At 40.7% G+C, this 23485-nt stretch overlaps 1 protein-coding gene across 2 annotated transcripts in view; it reads left to right on the top strand.

The window, feature by feature from the left end:
• Window positions 1-23485, top strand: part of gpc5c (glypican 5c) — a 68482-nt gene that overhangs the window by 10877 nt on the left and 34120 nt on the right. Inside the window, exons 3-6 of one of the 2 annotated variants that reach the window (XM_072441431.1) lie at window positions 3781-4481; window positions 12432-12589; window positions 13776-13832; window positions 14414-14536. In XM_072441431.1, the coding sequence (XP_072297532.1) occupies window positions 3781-4481; window positions 12432-12589; window positions 13776-13832; window positions 14414-14536 (1039 nt within the window). The remainder of the gene's footprint in view (window positions 1-3780; window positions 4482-12431; window positions 12590-13775; window positions 13833-14413; window positions 14537-23485) is intronic. The other variant, XM_072441432.1, reaches the window with a different exon arrangement.

Below are 23485 nucleotides of genomic sequence, written 5' to 3'. Positions count from 1 at the left end.
TGCCAAGAGTATGTTCCGAAGATATCCAGGAGTTTTAAGGCCCAGGTACATATTTCTGAAATCAAGTGGGAAGATGATGTCAAAAACAGTCTGCAGTGCTCTGTTAATGTCAGTCCAGTATTCCTGAGTCCCAAACATATTGTATTGGTTTGTCACTTGGCAATCACAGTTTCTACAGCAGTTAGCATTTCCTCGTGAATAGTGAGGATTTTAACATCTTTGTTAAGTTTATATGTTTCCAGAGTCTCCAACTCCTCCCCTCGACCAGGCTGTTGGTCATCTGCCAATAAGGCCTGAGATTTTTACTTGTACCATGTCAACTATTTTTGTAGGTTTGCCTTGTATTTGGAATCACCTTGGCTTAGCAGGGCCAACCTGCAAAAAGCAGACAGATTTTTCACTTTGGTGATAGCACAAATGCTAACCCTGGCTATGGTGGGTCATTTTATACAGTGGTTAGGTCTGAGTGAAGGATGGAGCATGAGTTTGACAGAAGGATTAGTGCAGCGTCTGCAGTGATGCGGTCGCTGCATTGAACTGTTGTGGGGAAGGTTTGTGAACAGACAAGTTTTATATTTAAGGAAGATAGTATGTCTGAAATATGTCAGAGGAGACAAAGGGATGTGCTGTGAACCCAGAGGCCAAACGAATCCAGATGTGGGTGCACTTACACAGTAGTGTTGTTTTTTCTTGTTGAATATTTGACTTGCTGCTTTGTTCTGGCAGTCTCCTGCTGTTGGCTGGATGTTCTCCCCCTTTTTGACTTGTTTTGCCATCCTGCAAGAAAATAAAGATTTTGAATGAAGAGCTGCGCAATCTGACAAAACCTGTGACTTTTGTCTTGTTAAATGTACAATACTCTGTCATTGCTAGTGTCAAAACTAAATATTTGTGCTTATTACACTATCACTCAACCGCCAAGCGACACAAACAACAAACAAAAGCTTTTCATGAGAAATAAAAATGTCCATTAAGGATTAAAGGTCCACTATGCAACTGCGACTTGTTTGTTTCCATAGAGCTGCTACTGCATTAAACTTAGTTACCTTGTATTTATTTGATTTATGCAGGTGTTTTAATTGCTAAGAAACAAATCTGAAAATTATGTACTCTTACTGAGCAATGACGCTTTGGAATTGCAACATTTTAGAATTCCTATTGTTTAAAATTGAGCTGGGGACAGGTAGAATTCTATGGTGAATCTTACTGTTGAACTGCAAGATTTTAGCTTAATTGAAACATGCATCAAAAACTGACAAAGTTTTTTGATGCAGTAAATAAACAACAACAAAAATATTTTAATGCAATTGCCCCAGAAAGTCTATATGACAGGTTAGACAACACATTTCACTCAAACATAGTGATCACAATTATATTTCAGATTATACTTTGATTTTGTTGTAGAGGTTGCACAACAGTTATGATTTGACAATAAATAATACAATATAACACCTTTATTTTTCTTAAACGATTTTTCAAACTGTCAGAAAAGTGTAATTGTCTGTGTTTGGCACGTTGCATGTTGATGACATAAGTAGAGGGAACCCAACTAGACTCACTAACTTCTTGTATTGAAAATAAAATCACTTTTTAAAAATATTAATTTTAACAACCCCCATCTGTATTAAATATTATTGGACTATAGAATGTTGTGATGTCATCGGAAATCCAGCGATTAGGTATGCACGTTTTCTGTAACTCTTAGCATCATTCTTTGCTTGAGCTGTTAAAAGATTGATTCTTTCTCTCAGACTAAAAACTGAAAATTCCAGATTGTTTTCTTCACTAACATGGGATCTATGTTAAAGGTGCACTATGCAGGAGTATTTTAGGTAGTGGCAAGGTGTCAAATTTTACTTGATGATATTGCACTAAATTACATAAAAAGAGGACATAGACATAGTACCTAACCCTTGTTATGTATTCATTCACTAAAATTGTTTTTCCACTGTATTTGTGAAAATAACTCTACTCTGGCTTCCCCTCCCTCACGCACAAATAGAACGCCACAGATCACTGATGGCTTTGGATATGAAGATTTGTCACTGAAATTCAGGACTTTTATTGGGATTATTCTAAAACATTTTAAATGAAACATAGCTCTGGCCCAACCCCTGGACAATAATTTACGGCTGCAACGGTATCCCGACTCCGCAGGAAAACCGCAGATCTGGTGTGTGCGGCTTTCGTGCTGGACTAAAAATTCTGGACATTATACTGCCTCATAGTGATGATTCTAATGCTCATTTAATACCACACTATGTCATGGTCTATAACCTTATTAAGTGAGTGCCTCTTAGGTGTCAACTTCTACAGCTTCTGCATGTGACCCCTGGTAGTTCCCCACAAATCATATCTCATGTCTCTCAGTCTGCTGTCATTCTATTACAGCCAGACGTTAACTCATAGCCTTCAGAAGCCATTTAAAATGCTTTATACATCCAAATGATCCATGTGGGTGCCACTGCTGTCATTACAATGCTTTCGGGTGCGTTCAAAAACAGTGGTGCCTTTCACTGGACTGTGGGGAGGCCATGTGTCACAGACAGTGGTCATATTAGTGCAGCTGTTCAGGAGGACATGTCTGTTGTTATTAGCTGGGAGGGGCTGGACACACACAGGCACACGCACGCTCAATGGGACCAGGGCTTGAATGTCTGCCTCAAGCTTAAGTCGTAAAGTCATAGATTTATTATTATGAACTAGCAATATGTAGAGTTGTTACTTTAACCCATAATGTTCGAATATTCATTTACTCTGTGTGTTTTATGTATATAATGAATAGTGGGGTAAACCTTCTCCAGTTTCAATTTCTGTGCAGTTGCTGCTCCTTCCATGAGTGGCATGTTTTCTGGCAGACATCACAGCTACGAAGAAGGTTTTGAGGCCAGGGCACACTACACTAACACACATGAAACAAGTGCAATATAACTGTCTTTTTAAATTGTGGAAACAATAATGTATTACATTCATTAGAGAACTTTGTGTTGGGTATTAAGGGCTAACATTAAGACGCCAATAGGGCTGCGACTGACAATTATTTTAGGAATCATCATGTCAGCAATAATTATTTTGATTAGTCGACAAGTCTAACAATTACTTCTATTGAACTTTTATCAACCAAATAAAGGTTTAAATATGGTTATTTAAGGCCCCATTGATCGAGAATATTGTATTTTCAAAACATGATTACAATAATTTCTTATGGGTCATAAGTTATTAGTCAATTACCTATATATATGATATGGTTGGAATAGTGCAACAGATCCAAAATGTTAATATTCATTTGAACATAGAAGCGTATTCCTCTGCTGCCCTTTTTCTTTTTCCGTACATTGGTTAATAAGCAGTGGAACCATCAGAACACTGGCATCACGGATATTTAACAGGAAATGACTTAATTCTCCATAAATCACTAATTCGTGTTAGTACTTGTGCATGTGCAGTAAAATAAGATGATGGTGGGCGGACACAAATATGGATCTTTAAGATGCTGTTTTTGCCACTGTTAATGCCAGGCATATGTGGTTTTGTCTTGGCCAAATACTTTTGAGCCAAATCTTTGATGTCACGCCTTGTTTCCCAATGCCGGCCCACTCTGTCCCACTGGCTCATTTCACAATCATTAAACTTTATTGAGTCATGACATTATTTTGAAATTCATTCATAGCAAATGAGCCTGTATAGAGTATTTAAGATTATAGGACTTGGTTTGCCAAATATTCAAGAGCAATTGTGAGCATGGATTCTTAATAATTGTTGTTTCTCCGCTGTTTGCAGACATGTTCCAGTACCTTCTGTCCTACTCACAAGGTCACCTGAGTTCTCTGCTGGAGGGAACATACCCGTCCCTGTCCCGCCACGCACTGCCTCATGTAAACCAGCTCTTCTCCTCTCTGTCCCATCACCTGCGTGGGGCCAATGTCTCTGTGGAGGCAGCAGTTCACCAGTTTTTCAACAACCTCTTTCCACTAGTCTACACTCAGCTGATCAACCCCGGCATGGACAGAGAGCTTGTGTGGAGAGAGATGGGCGAATGTCTGCGAATGATCAGACAAGATGTTAACCCCTTTGGGCCTCACCCAGCAGTCATGGCCCAAGAGCTGGCCGGAGCGCTGGGTGCTGGGAAACATCTTGGACTGGCTCTAGCAGAAGGTCTGGATGCTCTGAACGCCACTGAACACATCGTCTTGAGCAAAGAGTGTGTGAAGGCTCTTGTCCGGATGGTGTACTGCTCACACTGCAGAGGCCTGACCCTGATCAAGCCTTGTGATGGTTTCTGTCTCAATGTGATGCGCGGGTGCTTGGCCAGCGTGTCCGAGCTGGACCAGCCCTGGAGAAGATACACCACGCTGTTGGAGCAGCTCACGCATGCTATGGCCAACCAGCACAGCATGGAGCTGGCTCTGCTGGGGGTGGAAACACATGTCAGCGAGGCTCTCCTGTACGCACAGCTCCACGGCCCCGTCATCACACCCACAGTGAGTACACACTGAATGCACTCCATCTGCTTTAATAACACACAGAAAACTTCAAAAGCTGCTTCGTCATATTTGTATTAACTATGTACTTTGGCTCTAGTTAGTGTATTGATTGGAAAGATTTTCCAGACTGCTGGGATACGAGCAATTCTTTCCAGCAATTCAACAAAGAACACTACACAGTACATTAATGTTAGCGCTGAAATTATTACTGTTTAATGTTTATCCTAAAAAACGAAAATAGTTTTTAGAATGACAATACAGCTGAAGGTCAGTCTAGGTTTTTTTTTATTTTTTACTGCAAGGAAATCTTACTGTAGTGTATTTGTTGGAAAATGGATGTGATGTGGAAAGAGAGCATTTTCATGCTCTGAGCACTACCACATGTTATATGCGGTTATAAGTTTTATGAATGACTGCCAGACTGTCCTTTACCTAATCTTTAAGAATTTATTACATTCTCAGCAACTATGTGGTTTCAGAGGAGTCAGAATGAATTACTGAAGAGGCAAATAAAGTATTGATATGAGCTTTATCGAATGATTTTAAATGTAGTACAACAAACTTAACCATTTCCTTACTATTGTATTGTTACTATTGCCAGTAATTGTTTGATGTGGTGTATGGATCACTCTTTTCCATGCACAGGTAGTTTTCCCGGAACTGAACAGGAATATTTGACATATTTGTTAAGCTACACTCAACATCGGCGGTTGGAGTTGTTTGTTGAAAAGGCTTTTAAACGTACTACACTGTGCTGTAAATTAGTACATTATCTCAAGTTTCTTCAAACGTCTATGATGCAAATGTGCACTCTTCACAGTGTCTGATCTACTAAACCTTAACACAGTTTCACTTCAGTTGTTGTTGAGGTTCTCTTGAACGTTATGTTTTTGTTCCCATTTCTTTCCATGTCACGCAGAACACACGGAGCCGTTGAGCGGTTTCAAATCAACAAATGAAGCATTACAGCCATGTTATTCTTGACTTTTTTGCTGATTCTGAATATTAGATGAAGTTGTTATTAAAGAATTTATTGAGACTTTGTGGTTTTTACACTGGGCTGATATCCCAGACCGTTCAGTGATGCTTGTGGCTCTGACTCGTGGCCAGCTGCAGACTACACAGGCAGCCTCTATATGCTGCTGTATACGTCATAGGGTCTGCCCCGGTCAGAATGCGGCGTGCACAGGTATCAGGTTTTTAGAAGTCCCGTAAGGAGCGTAGATGGGCAGCCCACCCTGGGACAATACAAGCACGAGGCGAGTAGCTGAAAGGCACCTATTGACAGGCTGTTTTAACACATTCCTGCTCTTATTGAGGCAGAGCGTGAACGGCAGCCCAGGGAAGTGCTTATGGATATTCGGGGAATCTGGGACTGGATTATGGGGAGTAGACACAATTAGGTTCAAACTGGAAAATATACAGTGAAAGTGGCGAGTCTTATTGGGCCCCAGAGCCTATAACGATTTTTCTTGGGCTCAACCAGCTCAGTTCAGCTCCCCCATTCAGCCCTGTGTTAAGAGGCCATGTATTGCTGTTTATTGACACGGCTGTAAAAATGATATGGCTCGTATGACCCAGTCGGAGTGGTGACTTTATATATATTACACTTGCATAAGACATAGGTTTAGCTTCTTAATGAGCTATCAACAGTGTGCTTATGAAAATACTCACAGTGGCCCAGATTACTGCAGTTTATACTTGGGTCTACCTTATCCCCTTGTTGGTTTTACCCCAGCTTCTCATTACGGTCTTATGCAGGAATGATAATAGCAGCCTGAGCCTTTTGGAGAATGGAAACAGGGCCAGTGGCTTGATCGGAGGGTTTTTAATAGTGTGTGCCGGCACCTCCATAGACGTTTGACTATGAAAACCACAATCAAATCAAATAGCCCCAGTGGTGTGGAGACTATTCTGTAAACGTATATCTTCCTAATGCAGATTCACATATCTCACATGCAAAAATGTGGCATGTAACTCTTTCCAGAATATGTATTTAGCTGAATGTCTCAAGAGTAGTTTATGGATGTAGCCAATGTTTGAAATGAATGTGGAGTTCAGCCCAACCTTGACTCTGACCAAAATCATTCATTAAGATGTCCATTAGCTAATGGTGCTGGCTCTCCTTTTAATCAAACCTGTGTGTCTTTTGTGCTTACTCCTCGCTTTGGGCCAGTTTTCTGTGACTGATAAAGAGGTTATTTTCTGTTTGTCTAGTCTTTCAATCAGACTTCTTTTTTGACAGTAAAAAGTACTTTTTCTGCCTGCTACGGTGACATTTCCTTATGAAGAAGAAGTGTGTCTCTGTTCTGCAGTCATTAAAAGGATGTAACCATTTATATTATAGCCACTTTGGGTGAATATTAGGTTTTGCAATGAATTGTTAAATCGTTTATGCTGCGTAATACCAAATAAAGCCAAAATATACACCAAAAAAAGCATAGGACATTCTTCAGAGTCTACACTGCCTCTTCACTTGATGTTCGACACCAGAGCAAAGGCTGTGGAAAGAGGCATCTGTGTTATGCTTTTAATAGTTGTCACTGGTTCATTGAAAGACTTGAAAATGGACACATGGGCGGCCCGGGTTCCTCCAGTGGCCACATGCTTATTTGAGTTGTGCATCTCCGCTCGGCGCTGCGCAGATGTCACAAACCCACTTGACCTTCTGCTCGTCTTCCTCTGCGGTTCATCGTCACTGCCTGGAACCCTCGCAGACATTTTTTGCCCTCGAAAAAGAAATTGCGTTGTAAACAAACTCAAAAGCAACACCCGTACTACAGTTGCATTTTGTGATCATCTGCGAGCGATTTAGTTTGGGTTAAGCTTGAGACACTGTGTGAGCTTTTCCTTATTGGAGTTGCAAGGACTTTGTGATATACGAGGCTCGGAGTGGCTCTTTAATTAGCGCTGACATCACTCACACAAGAGCAGACGAGAGGGGAGGGGGAGGAGGAAGGGGGAGACGGACACTGACTGCAGATGAGCACTCAAGTGATGAACACAAGTTGATTTGGGAAAGTGAAGAGGCATTGCAGAGGTAGAGCTCAGGACAGGCCTACGAAACGAGGGGCCGTGAATCTTATCTACTTAGTCAGGGCTTTCTGCTGAGGCCAAATGGAAATCTGTCACTGTTAAATATGACGGCGTGCGGTGCTTTCTCATATGCCGTGGATATTTGTGCTGCAAAAGACTAACCAAATTTAGTTATTGACTTCATGCCGTATTTGAATCTCACTGGGAGAGACAGTCATGTTTGTATGCAGAGAACCTGTCTGACTTTCTTTTCGATGTTTACCTCAGGGATAAACCCCAAAAATAACTAGGAAGGTTTGGTGGGCAGTGACAACATTTTATAATATAGCGAAGGTTGATTTGAAGATTTTAATATTGAGTATGTTTATAGTAAAAAGTATGCTACAAAAGAGCTGATTAAAAATGCAGTAAACTTTCAAAGGGCACAGTATAAGGTGATGTTTTTTTTACTTTTTTCATTCATTTTACAGATCTTTAACGTTTTTCTGATAATCAAACCTCAACTAATATGTTTAAAGACCGACCGATACATCGATTGACCGATACCGATGTATACCAAGCATCTATGTGGAACTTTGTCTGGGTCAATGCATTGGTTTGCATTTGTAACTGATAAATTAGAGTTGTTTAGTTCCAAACTGTAATTTCACCCCATTACAGTCCACTGCTTGAGTAATAATATGTAATTGTGCATCAGAATTTTCTATCCAACCTGTATATTTTAGTCTTCCAACAGTCCAAAAAACAAACTAATGGCAAATCGCTTAAGGTTTTCACTTAAAGCTTGTTACAGATTGTCAGCGTTTATCGGACTTTCCACTCAGAACCCCTTTATTCTAAATAGCCCCACAGATCCAGTCATGTGATCCCGCCTGTCTGTCCCACTCAGTTCTGCGCTGAACACTCCTCTTGTCCGCAGTCCTGACGATGCAATGCTTTGACAAACTCAACAAGCCAGCATCTCTCTCTGTTAATTGAAAACATCGCCACAAGAGTTTTATTTCCTTAACCCACCTCGATTTTCCCATATGGTTCCAGGGTTTGAACTGGCAGCTTTCCAGTCACAAGCCTGCATCCTTAACCCCCGGGTCCCCGCTACAAAGTGAATGTGTCTTCTCATCACTGACCACTGAAACGTTTTATAAAAGTTATAAATGGGATGTTGTGATCACTACTGTGGAGAGGGGAAGTAAAATGACTCTTCTTTATAAAACTGGAGATGCTGAGAGATGCTAATTGGGACTTGTTCAAATGTAATTATTACGCACTCAACCGAATACTAGTGGTTTGAAGTAAAACCGTGGTCTTGGTTTTACAAGTAATTAAAAAGAAATAACCTGCCAACCAATCAAAGAACTTCCTGAGTGGCGCAGACAGGATATGGCGGTTGGGTAAACAGAGGCTATATAACAATACTTGATTTAATTGAATGTACTTGACTTAAATTAAAATTTAAATGAGAGAATGTGGCTCTATTTATGTTGTAATTCTAACGACTTTCATGTCTAAATGCTCATGTTCCGTTAAGGCTGTATTTTACAGTTTTGACTTTGTTCAGTTCAAATGTGTTGTTTTTGGTTAGCAATGCGGACGCAGCCGAGCGGAGCATTTCTTACTTCAACACATTTGGGCAATGGAGGATGATTTATTGTCTGTTTAACCAGCTATTGGTTATTCAGGGCCAACAGTAACATTTAGACATACTTTTATTTCTCCATCACTATTCTGCTGGTTTTCTGCTTTCACCAGTTCATTTACGGTAGGATCTAGTTTACTCAAATAATAAATAAAGATAATAACATTTAGTTGAATCTAATGTGTGAAGCAAGATTTCTTTTGATTTTTTTTTCAGCTTTATATGCCCGATATGCGTGCGATCTAGGAATTTTTTACACTTAAAATGTCTTATTTATAGATTAACATTACACATTGAAGCACTTGTAATACGTTTTTTCGTTACATTACATACATTTATGGAAGATTGCCTAAGTAACCTTAAGTAAGCTTTAGTCCAGGAACTATTTCTAACATATGCATATACAATCACAAGGAAATAATATTTCCTTGTGATTGTAAATGCATATGTTAGAAATAGTTTAAATAGACGATGAAAGTCTCACTTATATTATAAGTGAGACTTTCATCGTCTATTTAATGCCTTCCGATCTCATAATGCCATGCACTTGTGTGGAGAGCTGGGCTGAGAACGTTCCCTTGGCCTTTCTGGATAATCCCTTGATAAATAAACTGGGAAGACAAGACCACCGCCGCTATCTGTAAGCCAATACTCCCCGAGAAGCGAGATGGCCCTAGGCTGGGCTCACTCGGACATGAGTCTCTGCTCCTTTTACACATCGACACACATACATGCCATATCAGTATGGAGCTGTGACTACATAAGGTAAATATTTTAGCCTGTCCTGTCAGCATGCGTGTCCTAAATGCGTGTCCGCAGTGATAAAAATGCTGCGCTAGTCCGTCGCTTAGCTTACACAAATAACACGCCTTGCATTTCCCCAAAGTCATCACACATCAGCAACACTCGTTTTCCCACCCCATCAGCCTACGTCCAGAGCCTATCATTTAAAGAATGCTCAACAGAATGGCTGAAATTGTGAAGGTGTAACAAGAACAAACAGGTGCACAGACTTGGACCCTGCATCCACATGGGGTTTCCATTCTCACGCCATCATCAGGTCAGGGGATAATTGATTTACGGCCATGTTACTGGGCCACGCCGTAACTCAAGCTGTCAGTCAATTGGCTGGAGGGATTACTCGGTCACTAGATTTGACCAAAAAGGCATGACTCCATTTTGCCATAATGAGCCTGAGCTGGATTCACCAAACATTGTCTTGATTTGTTTGGGTTGAACTATTTTAGTGTTTCTGTAATGAAAATTCCAAAAAGTCTAAAAGCTATTAGTGCAAACAGAACTGTGACTGACCCCCCTCTCCGTGTTCATTTTTTTACCAGTGTGTTTACATTCTTGTCTCAGAGAATAGAGCAGTGTCACACAAAGTGAGGTGAGAAATTGTCTTTAGATAAAACTTCTCTTGGCCTCTTAAAGAAGAATCTGTCCTCATTTTTCACAACTTCAGAACAAAGATAACCTTTTTTGGTGAATTTAGTACGCTTGGACCTCCCAGAGGCCACTGTCTGGACATGATGTAATGGGATTATATTCCGCCTTGAAAATGTGTTGTGAATCCCTGGAATGCCTTGTGTGACAAGTATTATTTGTGGGCCTATACATGCAGTTTGACAGGCAGTCGCATCTACTATTGAAAGGATTTCTGGGTTCGTATTAGGGTCAATGTTAGGGTCAATTCATAGTGAATTCAAAATTAATTCTACCACAAGAGATCACTACTGGAAGAAATTCTAACTTATTTAAATAAGGATAATACATAATGATAAAACATGCTGTTTCTGGAGTATTTGATAGTACCAAGACAAAGGTTAAAGTGAAAAATAAATGAAAAGGACCTTGATGACCCCTTGTGTAGTTGAAACCTGTTAAACTTTGAGTATGTTTGACCACATGCACATAGCATTTGTCTCAAGGTGTTGATGTAGGCCTTTTCCAAAGCAGTTGCTCCGTTCTATCTTTTATCGCTGCAACAGTGTGGTGTGTGTGTTACAATGTAGTGTGCGTGTATCAAGTACACGTGTGTCTGAGGGCCGCTCCACCACATGTGAGCATGTTTTATGCGTCCAGAGGGATTAAGGTTAATGCAATAAAACAACCTTCCCTTGCCCAACGTCTGCCTTAAAAGAGGATTTAAGACCTGAGTGGAGTGTGGCTGGAGTAGGACAGAAGCAGCGCAGTAAAGACTAACAGTGCTATAAAGAACAAAATGAAGGAATGTGGTTATTTGGTTAGAAAGTGTGAGCCTGGCCAGCCAGTTATAAAAAAAAAGAACAATTAACTGCATTTATAAGGAGGATCAATTCTGCCAGTGATTGAAGGTAGATTTAAAGAGATTTAGAAACAATTTGTTTGCAGTAAAAGTGCAGTGTGAATAGAATCTAATCAGACTTTCTAAGAAGCATGTTATATACTACAAACACATTGCATAGGCTTAAATGTGTTAATGGTTTATTCTGGATATGTATTTTCTCTGTTTGTCTCACATAAGTTCAGGACTCTGAAATATGTACACTGAAAGAGCGTTTCCCTCTGGATAAATGCAACAAATTTGTAGTTAATTTTATCAAGTCAATACTTGAGGCCTCAAAATTGTGACTTAAGTATGACTTGAGTCCAAGTCATAAGTAAATCTACTTACATGAGAAACTTAACTAAATAAATCCATGAGTTATTATCATGATGATATTTAGTTCCTGCTATAAATGCATTATAAAAAATGCTCTGATGCAGAATCAGAATCCCTTGTGCAAAAGCGATTAAGCTGACGCTGGTTAATTGAAGGCCACTTAATAACACAGCCCCAAGGCTTTTAAACCAATGAGATTTCATTGATTTTGCTTGCTAGTTGGAGGCCCCCGCCCCTTTACTCAGCAGCCTCTCTCTCCACTATGGCCCTTCTGTCTGTAATAGGCCACTGGAGAGAGGAGCTATTATTGCCATCTGAGTGCATGTGCTCTTCCTCCATAAGGTAGTGGAATGTTCTGCATTCACTGTCAGCCCCCTGCTCTCTAAGTCACTCATCACCCATTCTCTTTTATCATGACCCTCTGCCGACAGGTATGAACTTCTCCACATAATTCACTATTTGTATTAAAAATCATTCAACAGAAATTCATTCTTTAAACTGAGGGCATCTGTGTCCACGTGTATATGCATTCATCTGGGCAGGTGTTTTTCAGTGGTTTATAGAAGCCACAGTCTACACCCACTGGATTTTTTGACTTAACAAGTGTGTGTGTGCTCTGTGTTCCCCACAGGTGGACAAGGTGTGTGGCCTGTCTGCGAGAGAGCGCACTGGCATTAAGCCTACACAGTCAGAGGTCGTGACCTCCAACATGAACCTGTCCACTGCAGCTCCGTTTGCCCCACAGCCGCTATCAGAACAGTGGCTGGGGAAGTTAGCTCATTTAAGAAGGTAAGAGAACGTATAGATATGATACATGTTGATTAACAACTGTCACACACAGTTTTTATCAATTCATTGTTGATGTTATATTGTTTTAATAATGTTTGGCAATACATAGAAAACCATACATAGAACCTAAATAACTTTTAGATTAAAGATATTCCTTTATTGTCCACACATGGGGAAATTTCATTGTTGCAACGCAGGTAGATACAGAGGAAAAGGACAGATAACTTATAGGAAGTTTAAAAAACACTCTTAATAGAAAAACTCTTATAAACAAAACTCTTATAAACAAAACTCCTATAGATAAAACCTCTCATTTCCTAATAAGGAATGGAGGGGAAAAACAAAGATAAAATAAAATAAGATAAAAACAGCTATCGTAAGACAAGATAATACTAATAATAATAATGGTAAAACAAACACTTATTTTCGTCGGTTATATGCACATGAATGTGACATTTCACAAAGACACTATAACTTTTTTACCATCCATGCAATGTCAGACTCCAGCCTGTGCCCTTAGCTTTGCTTCTCATGCCCACAGCAGCTGCCAGCGCTGTGCCATATGAAAGGGGGGCTGGCTGAGATTTATCTTGACAGACCAACAATTTCCTGTTTATCCAGACACCCATACCACCAAATCTGAACAGCGGCCGTGCCCTACACAGAACTTCTCACAGTGCACCAGTTGCAGTGCTTTTTGCCTGACCTTGTCCCAAACCATGAATTGCTGTATTTGAGCCAAAAGAGCTAACAGGTCTGGCTTGGCACTGCCACCACCATTCATGGCAGCACAGTCCAACTTCCTGCACACTGCCAGGCCTGCCCAGCACATGAGAGAGACCACTTCACAGGCAGCGGCAGCGGCAGTAGCATCTACTGTTGAATGCATGACACGTCATAAAGCAAAATTGTTTTATAAATATGTTTTTGTGAAGTATATTTCTTTTCATTAACTGTTTGGGGGGGAGGGGTTTGCTGAGGTTTGGGGGGGGTTTGCTGAGGTCATGTTCAGTGTTGGTGCATGCGCATGATGAGTCACTCTTCCAGGGTCAACTGACGTTGTCTTCTCCCTCCACACTGTGCTTTCTTTTTGGTTCTCCCTTCCCTTTCATCTTTCACTCTCACCTCCGTCTCATCCTTCTGCTTCGTCCATGCTTGCTCGGACTACAACTCCCATCATTCCCAGCTCACTTCCCCTGAAACCCTCCAAGAACAATAAACATGAGCTGAGAACATTGTCTAGGTAAGCATGAACCCTGGTGCCTTCTTTATCTTTTATGCTTCAGGATTAAAATAGCAGTAGCAATTACTGTAATGTTGTTTGAATAATTCAAACCTAAGGTATGATGGATGTTCCATTTAATTCATGTAATTATCCTTTTTTCTAAATGGCTTTTTGGTGGTTTTTCGGGTGTGTCATAATAGTAAGATGCGTATAACACACTTGTCAGTTTCAACTAACATGAAATATTTAGCTGGCTTTTATAGTGATAAATAACAATTTGGCTTTACAGCAGTGTTACCCTTCACAACACAATTGATTCATGGATGGCTGCAATGTTTCTAATCAATATGCTGCTATTTGGATGCATGTGTTAGTGGATCTGATGCAGCTACTCTGTTGCTAACAAAAATGTGCTGGCACAGAGATGTGGCCAGATTTAAAGCCTGCATATTTGTGCCAACATCACTAATCATCTGCCTCACATGCACAGAGCCTCACTACATCAGACTAACTGTGATTTGCTTAAGTGTGTCTATTTACATGATACATATTTGTTCATCAGCAGCCTAAGGTCTTTTTTGTGTCCTTTGGCTCCTCAGAGAGTTCCTGACCTACGTGAGGCGCTACAGGTCGTTTTTTGCGGCCCTGCCAGAGCTGCTGTGTGAGAGGGAGAATGTCATCGGCGACGCCACATGCTGGAGTGGAGATGACGTTGTGGAAAGGTTAGTCTCGATTGCTCATTAGCAGGTTGGAAAGATGACAATATGAAAACAAATAGTGATGTGACCATGTGACGATCTGTGGAATAATTGTAATATTGTCATTCAGTGTTTTTCTGCAGTTCTAAGCTCAAACACTGACAGATTTCTCCACCCATTAGCTTAGTTTAGCAGCCTCATGCTCTTTTAAAAGTGCTCTTTGTAACCTTTTGGTACACCACCAGCAGGTCAGATCTGTGGAGAGGTGACCCAACTCTTTTTTTCAGGTATTTTGGGCTGTTAAACATCTTCTTAGAGCTAATTCAGATTTAGTTAAAGAAAGTCGCCATCCTTTGTCTCAATAATCTTGCAATAAATTTTAAAAAAAGTAAAAAAAAAAAGTTCTATCATCTATCTATTACTTCAATGAGGGTTATTCAGGATGTAGACATTTGTTTTTGCATTCAGCTCATTAAATACTGTGGGAAGTATGTTATGTCACTGAGTTTTTGTGTGGATTTAAGGAATGGAAAAAGAACAAATGTCTCATACTCATCTTGATCCCCTCTTATCTTTTCTCTTTGTTCTATGTACTCTAACATTATATTTTAGATTCATTTATGAGGCTTGTTTGGGTTGATTTATAGGTGTGGCTTTGGAGTCTGCCCATACTTTTGACTGCTTCGCTCTGAGCGTGTGTTCGTGTAAACTTCTGTGCTTCCACTGATACAGAACACATAGTGGAGGCCGAGAACTGAGCCAAAGTCTGTGAACCTTTCCATTGCTGGATCTGATTCTTAAACATTCAGTCCACAATTATGATAAGGTTATGCTCTCCTTTTGTGGTAGCCCTAACCTGGCGCCTTGTGTGATGGCAACCTTTACCCTCTGCAGCTCCAGTATTGGCTTCAGCTCGAAAACGATCCACTCCCTCTAACATATCAGCTCCTCTAAATGTTAATCTGCCATCCTTTGAGGTTTGGAGCATGTTGTAAGAAATGTTAGTAGTTTGGCAGCCATCATATTCACAATCCCATTATTTTGGGTTTGCTCTGTTGCTCTGTTCTGTTGTTTTGGCCTGGTACTCTCACACTCATCCCAAATGCATATGATGTGCCAATGGCTGAGACACATTATGCAGACCACCCATTCATCCGTGCCCATGACAGTCTGTCAGAGGACAAACAGACTTAAAAGTCTAGGCTCTGGTTTGTACACAGTCATGTAAATACTATTCATATTCATATATTCATACAATTACCTTTATCATTGTGTTTCCTCCACTGCTCCTTTAAACAGCACCAATGAGCTGTAATCGTGTTTTATTGCACTCTTTGGTGAACATGGGGTGTCTGCTTGTGGTGTCATGTGTTCTTGAGTTGAAAAGAAAACAGCCTCCTGCTGAGACTTTTGGCACCAGTCATAAACTGCTCACATTGGCTTGTGGCTGTGGAACTGAAGTCTGACTTCTACTAGGCCTGACACTGTTGGCATGTACTGTATATGAGCCGAGCGCGGAGTAGGGAAAGCCCGAAAAGAGGTGGTGTTTCGATGTGGTGGTGCCCCTGTGCCCCCGATGAGGGGAGCATGGTGGGCCAATGAAGGGGGAGCGGACCTTGGCAACATAAAGAGCCATTGTGGAGTCAGTGGAGTCGGGCATAGCCCCGCAGTGGGACCCCCAAAGCCTGGAGGGGAAACAAAGACTGTCCTATGAGGCCGCATGGGAAAGACAGGGAATGACTTGGACACTGCAGCTTCACTGCCACTGACCAGGCCAGGCCTGGGAAAATGTATTAAGATAAAAAGAGTTGTTGAAATCAGAGCTGTTTTACTGGTACTTTTATTATTGTCTTTGTTGGCAGAAACCATCTCCGAAATTAATGCTCAAGGCCGCCCGTGGTGCTAAGCCTCTGTCGTGTTTGTTGCCGTCATACTTCCTGTTTGCACAAAGCCTTGAAGGGCCTGCTGGGTTTTCCCAACAAGCTCAGGTCGTGTAGAGACACAGTCACACATATCCATCTGAATTGCACCCATATGCCAGTCAACAGCTGGAGAGGATATCCATTTAGACACAATCACACTGACCTACAATGACACACACGTTATGTTCAAACACACGTTTGATGTGAGGATTGACATTCCCTTCCTCTCTTATTCTGCAACCGATGACAGAGGCCCAAGGGCAAGCAGTTATACTTACAACATGACATACTATTGGCATTTGTTCAGACATCTACACCGTCACATGTGTGAAAGTGGACTTTAATTTCTAGAACGATGCAATCATTGTAAATGGTGACCCAACAGTAATTAAAACACTGTAAACAAGAAAAGGAAGGCAAGACAGATTAATAAATTTTACTCGCGAGGAGAACGGTCAAGGATAAACGACTCAGTCACAATAAGCGACCAGGGTCAGATCCCTGCTCGTTCTGAGCTCCTTTGGCCGTTCTCACCGCATTTATTGAAACTTCTTCACGCCCATAGTTACATAAAACAAGTTGCCCGGGCCTGAGGGGAGGGGGGATAAACGCCAAGGCAACTTGAAACATAAGATAAAAATAAAAGACATCAAACATATAATGAGCAAAAGTAAAAGGGAGCTTCCCTTTTCCCGTTCACTCCTAAAACCGTGATTCCGCTGCAGATGTTCACAGCACTCAGGGCAGGTCGACCTTGAGCGTTACTGGACACATCTCTGTTGCACAAAAAACACATCATTAATACAGTTCATTTCACGACACAGTATAATAAGAGTAAAATAATAGGAGATAATTATATACATTTTTCTAACACCTTTCTTCACACTGATTTCATTTGGTAGGTTTGTTCAGCAGAGTACCAGTTATGCTGAGAGTGTATCTAACATCTTACCTTACTGTAATGAATTATAGTATAATTTATTTTTTAGGCTTTATTGGGCTGGACAGCATAGCGTGAAATGGGGGAGAAGAGCAGGGAGAAGATTCAGCAAATTGTCAGAGGAACTGATCTTACAACATTAAAGCTTTCAGCCCGGCACATGTACTGCTGCTTAAAACACTCCACCACTTATATTTTTACAGGTTATTTATTAAAATGTAGTTTAAACGTTCTTACTGCTCCAGTAAATAGTTCACTGTTAATGCTATAAACCAGGTAAATGCAGATGAGACAATGAAAAAGACATGTTTGAATTACAGACAGGTTGCCTCACATTTTTATAAGGTTATGATGAGCCATTTGTTTATCGCCCTGACATCTGGAAGTTATTGAGTTATTGCAGGGAAAAGCAGGAAGAGTGCTGCACCAGGCAAAGCGAACGCTCGCTCCCGCCCACCACGATCCAGTGTCTCTGTGACAATCTCACGGGTCAATGAGCTTCAGTTCGAAAAATGTGACTCAATTGGATAATGAATCTTCGGCAGATTGGGCAATGAAGAAGCAATTGTGGGCCGATTCCTCTTAGTTGCACGATATAAAATACTGTCATTATGGAACTATAGACTTTAATGCGCCCGAGTTATTAGGACCTAACAAGCTTTCTGAACCGTTGCTTCATAGTTCTGACTTTGTGGCCCATCCCTTTCCCACAACCCTCAGATACTGAAGCGGACCTCGGCTTGACCCGCTCGCTGCTACACAACATCTATCTGCGTTTTGGCCCGCAGTTTTGGTGTGTGAGCGAGGGAAAACAACAGCGATCATATTGCAGAATGTTATTTATGCTCGGCACAGAAATGCTGGGATTTTAAGTGTTGGGGTTATTTCTAAATCTGTTGTTGTGCTGGAGAAAACTGGGACCAGTGATGGAAGCGTTTTTTGCCTTATGGTATAAACACTTCTGATTTAGTTGACCTCACAGTGCCTGTTTGTGACTCTGTGAGGGGCTGTTTATATGGCTTAGCTTTCTCGTGTCTGACTTTTATTAAGTGTCTTGTGTGTTCCTTTCAAGCACGAAAAAGGAAACACATTTTATAGCCAAAAATACAATAGTTCAGGGTTGTGTTTTATCTCAGTAAATTTTTTTACAACATTATTTTGACATCTTAACCTGTATATTGCATCTACATTCTTAATTTTTTTTTAAATTAATTTGATAATCCAAACGGTGAGTGGTGGCTCAGGGGTTACATCATCCGCCCACCTACCTAAACGTGTGCATTTTGATCCCAGCATGCATGTTGTTCTGTCTGTGGGCGAGTCACGTCACCCATCTTGCACAATATGTCTTTGGTGAATGGGTGGTGGTTGAGGCCAATGGTGCAGATTAGCAGACACCCTTCTGTCAGTCTACACCAGGGCAGCTTTGACGACAGAAGGTTTTGAAGCACTTTGGGAAACGTGTAAAGCAAGAGCAAAACAACATTGATTACGCAATTTTGTCAGCATAACGCAGTAAATATCAGCTTTAATCGGACCAAAATTCAAAATTTCAGCTACGTATAAACATTTCTTCCATAATATATATATTACAAAAGTGTAGAAAATACAGTGGCGCTCCAGTACCCTGTGTGACCTATACCAGGACCTATACCAGGTAAAGAGGATGCTGGCACAAAGAGGAGCTGTGTGTGGGGAGAGAGAAAGGAGAGTGAGGGATGTAGGTCAGTGGCAGCAGGAAGCAGAGCCTCTGGAGCCCTGTCTCTGTGGCCTAATTGTCTGTGGGCCTAAGGAGCCCATTTGAAGTCCTCACAGTTAGCGTGTCTGGGCCCAGGCCAACTCACTTGTTTGTTTGAGGGACTTGTTTGTATTGAGAATTTCTCACAGTTTGACACAGACTCTGTGGTCAGTAAACAATAAACAAACCCGCCCACGCTATATTTCCTGACTGCTCTAATGAGTCGATTTAGCAAGCAGCCCCAAACATTTCCACATCTTCAAACATGAAATGTTTAAAATCTCTCAAAAGACCACTCATGCATTCTTGATTGAATTTTATTGTTTGTCATAAAAATCACTTATAGCTGCTACAGCGATGCAGTGAAAAGTGTTTGTGTTGCTGAGAGACTGACACAAAAGAGCTTTAAAATGATCTGCACTCACAAGCAAAACAAAGATCTGTGAATGATATTGTGCTATGATGTGGAGTTGTGAGTCCTTATGTTATTTAGACAATTTTTTATTAGTTGACTTATTATTATTTTATTAGTATTATAAAGATTTATATGAGCCACAGCAGAAAGGAATGGTATGGATTGAGATAACTGGAGTAATGTGACTCATCTGTTTAATCTGCCTTTTCACTTCATTAAGATTTTTTTTTCTTTACATTGCTAGTTTACTGTCACATAGTTACATCGTTTTATGCAAGAGATCCTATTCATGTTGAGAGTTTTGGCACGTGCGTCACACCCCCTTTTAGTCAACACTTAGAAAAGTCCGTTTAGCAAAACATGGCACCTTTTAAGTCTATCTAAAAATAAATTGAGTGTCAGCTCTTGCCCATGTTGATACAGGATAGTGAAGACTGCCTGGGATAATGTTTAATTCTAAATGGGCAATAAAGAAGTAATTTTAACCGACCATTTGTGTCATTGGAAATTAGACTGGGTATTTGTATTCTTAATTGTAACAAGCACAGAGAGATTTCCTGGTGCGTTTGAGTGTGCACGTCTGTTTGTACAGTGTGGCATTTACCGTCAGGGTGAGAATCTGAGCAGCGTGCCCTGGACCAGTAGCTCCCCTTACTTGTCGAGTGGGGCCATGGCCACTGACTGACTGTTTGTGTAAGTTCACAATTATAATGAATGACAGGCACGGGCGGAGAGAGGCAAAGCTAACAAATCTAACTCTTTCCAAACAACAAAAGTACAGTATTGGACTGTGGTGGGTGTAGTGTGAGGCCTGTGATCCGTGCCCTGTGTGTGCGGTAACCTGAAACCGCAGGGAAAACGTTCCTAGAATTCCGGCTGGGTTTGGTGTCGTGGCTTGCTCACTGGAGCCCCCTGAGTGGTGCTGGGAATGCGGCCTCTGCACGCAGCCCTGAAGAGTGCAGCAGCTCCACACCTAACTTTTTCAGGATAATTATTAAGAATTCTCGGGGTATTTGACCGTGGGTGTGGAAGGACTATATTCAGATTATATGTTATTTAAAGTTTGTCCCCAGGTTTTGGTTTAAATTGATCCTTTTGGAAGTTTAACATTTCTCATCCAGTGATTTTCAAAAGTCGAAATGTTTTTATTTGTTGCATTTCTTAAACTAAATTCCTAGTTATTCAACGTATGCCCTGTTGCTTGGACTGGGACCTATTCGTTTAGGCCTTATGGTGTATCACACTTAGAACAGTGATGAAAGTCTACACCAGTTTCTCCAATGCTTACTCTTTCATGTTTTCTGTGTTTGTTTCATTGTCTTAAAATGACCCATGGCCACTCCTTCAATTATGGTAAATTAGGTAATTTAGTTTTAGTCTTAGTCGACCAACAACTCTAATAGTTGACTAATTATTGGGATTAATAAAAATTGACATGGGCCACAGCAGAAAAGAGAAGGGTTGGAGTGAGAGTGTTTGAGATTTTCAAGTGAACCTTGAGTTTAATCTGCCTTTTTACTAGTAGCTTTAAATATAATAATAATAATAATAATAATAATAATAATAATAATAATAATAATAATAATAATAATTGTGTGATCTCCCAACCTTCAATTGAGTTCTGCACAATTGATCTTTAAGATACAAACCAAGCAACCATCCTAACTCAAAATGTGCACACAACTATAAAGGTTGCTCGATCCAACTAAGTACTTTGGGTTGACATGCATTTACAAATATTTCAGTAGTTTCAAGGGGCAAACACGTAAATATTAACATTTTTATTTTGCTCATTTGTTAGCGCTGACTTTGTACCCGAAACTCTCTCGTCATTTTTGTTTATACTGAAAGAAAATGAATGGTTTGTATTGGCGCTAACAAGACCCACATCGTACAAGACCACACATTCAGTTTTATATTAATCAAATCTTGCACGTGTACCTTCCGATGCCACCCCTTTGATATGTACTAGTGGCACCCGGCTGTGGAGTCTGATCCAAACATACGTGAGCGCCAGGACTGGGACTTGTGCCCATGAAAGTTGTTTTGATCATGTGTTTTGCCAGCGCTGCCATCTGTCCCTCTTCATCCAGATAACAACCCTCCTCTGAGTCGGGGAATACGTGGCACCCGCGACGCCTTAGCCCCATGAGAAGTTTACACAGCATCACACGTTATAATCCCAAATGTTATTTTGGTGTCACATGGCTGTAATTAGAGCCCAGTCTGTATCTTTCCGATCTCAAATGTGCTCTCCGATGTCTGCCTTATTGGCCGCCAGGGGACCACTTGTGATGGAGGCTGTGTTTCTTTCCTGATTGCATATACGAGGCATGGCAAATGTAGCGCATGGCTGTCGGTGTATGCAGCACATGTCTCTATATCCGCGACAGGAGATGGGCGAGAGTAGCACCGCCATGTGCCCTTTCCTGCCGCGAGGAGAGCCTGATCCCTGACCCCTTCACTCTGCACCCCCCATAAGCCTCCTCTGCTCTGTGTGGCTATGTCTGGGTATGTGAATGCCTGGGTGCTTCACTGACACTCGAATGCACCGCACATGTGAGGGAACAGGGACCCGGTTTGAGCTTTCTGTGTTTACCCAAACCACACAGGTTCAGGGCGTTCACTGGTGTCATCAAGAGTGTCTATCGTGCGAATTGCAGTGGAGAGCTAATGCGTATTGTACGTGATGTTACATTATTTATTAATGTTAACTTCCCTCACGTCCCTCACGATTTGATGCGATACACGATGCACAGCTCACGATACGATGATATCGCGATACATGCGATAATCGACATATTTCTCATGATATTCTACAATATTATCACCATTTTTTAAAGAACACAATCTAATTTTACATTTTTCTTTGTTAAACCACGACCTGCACAAACTCCAAAAGAAATACACCCATTTTAATCATTAAATAGTCAAATCAAGTTTCCTTTCTTTAAAGTAACAACATTGTAGTGTGGTATATATATATATATATATATATATAATATATATATATATATATATATATATATATATATATATATATATATATATATATATATATATATATATATATATATAGTGATGAGTCTGTAAATGTTAAAAACATTTTATTGCATTGTTTATAACTCAGTCTTGTATATTCTTATAATTTAATTTTTTGTTACATAATTCTGAAATAATGCATGCGTTTTACTCAAATAGGGTTAGGGTTTTGAATAAAAAACTGATAGCGCGACAGTAAATACTTTAGTAATAAATCAAATGGAGAGGACAGCTATGAGAAACCCCTGGGGTTGGTTCAAGAATAGCAGCAGTAAAAGCAGTAGTATCTATACATTTGAAGTAGTCACCCCATTGGTAATGTTATGGTTAGTTTATATTTTTTTTTTATTGGGTGCTTCTCATTTTAATATTCCTTTGAATAACCCTACTTTTACTCCAATTCAAGTTCTTATTTGTGTGCAGTGGGAACATAGAGAGTCCATTCAAGGTGAAAGTGCTGTGTGCTTGGAAGCCCCCTTTCAGAGCATGTCTCTCAGTCCTGGATGAGACAGGCAGACAAACAGGTGGTCGTACCACAGCAGAGGATCATGGGCCGCTCCACCCTGTGTCTGTGCTGTGGGGCAGAGTTTACCCTCCGGCTTTGCCCCTGCCTGCCCTTGTCTGCGTCCATAGACCAACTGCCCCTCCCACTCCCCCCAGACCTCTAACCTCAGTTATCCGTGCCCTGCTCGGCATGTGGCCATGTGTTTGCAGAGCCACAGAGGTAATTGCTCCTGCTTTGCGTCTTGTGATAATATTCCTCTCACCGTTGTTTCTCAAAGTCATTCTGTGGTTATGACGTCATCTGCTGGATGTTGTTGTTCATTATGTCTGTTTATATGACATATTGTATGGTATATATTTTTAAGTGACACATGACACAAAATATCAGTTTGAGAAGTTGATACAGGCTTGA

This window comes from Eucyclogobius newberryi, unplaced genomic scaffold, assembly GCF_026437365.1.
Source record: "Eucyclogobius newberryi isolate DKJ021-1_F unplaced genomic scaffold, fEucNew1.0.hap1 SCAF_12, whole genome shotgun sequence".
Lineage (NCBI taxonomy): Eukaryota > Metazoa > Chordata > Actinopteri > Gobiiformes > Gobiidae > Eucyclogobius > Eucyclogobius newberryi.
The sequence above is the reverse complement of the archived record's forward strand: the minus strand, read 5'-3'. Positions and strand labels throughout refer to the sequence as shown.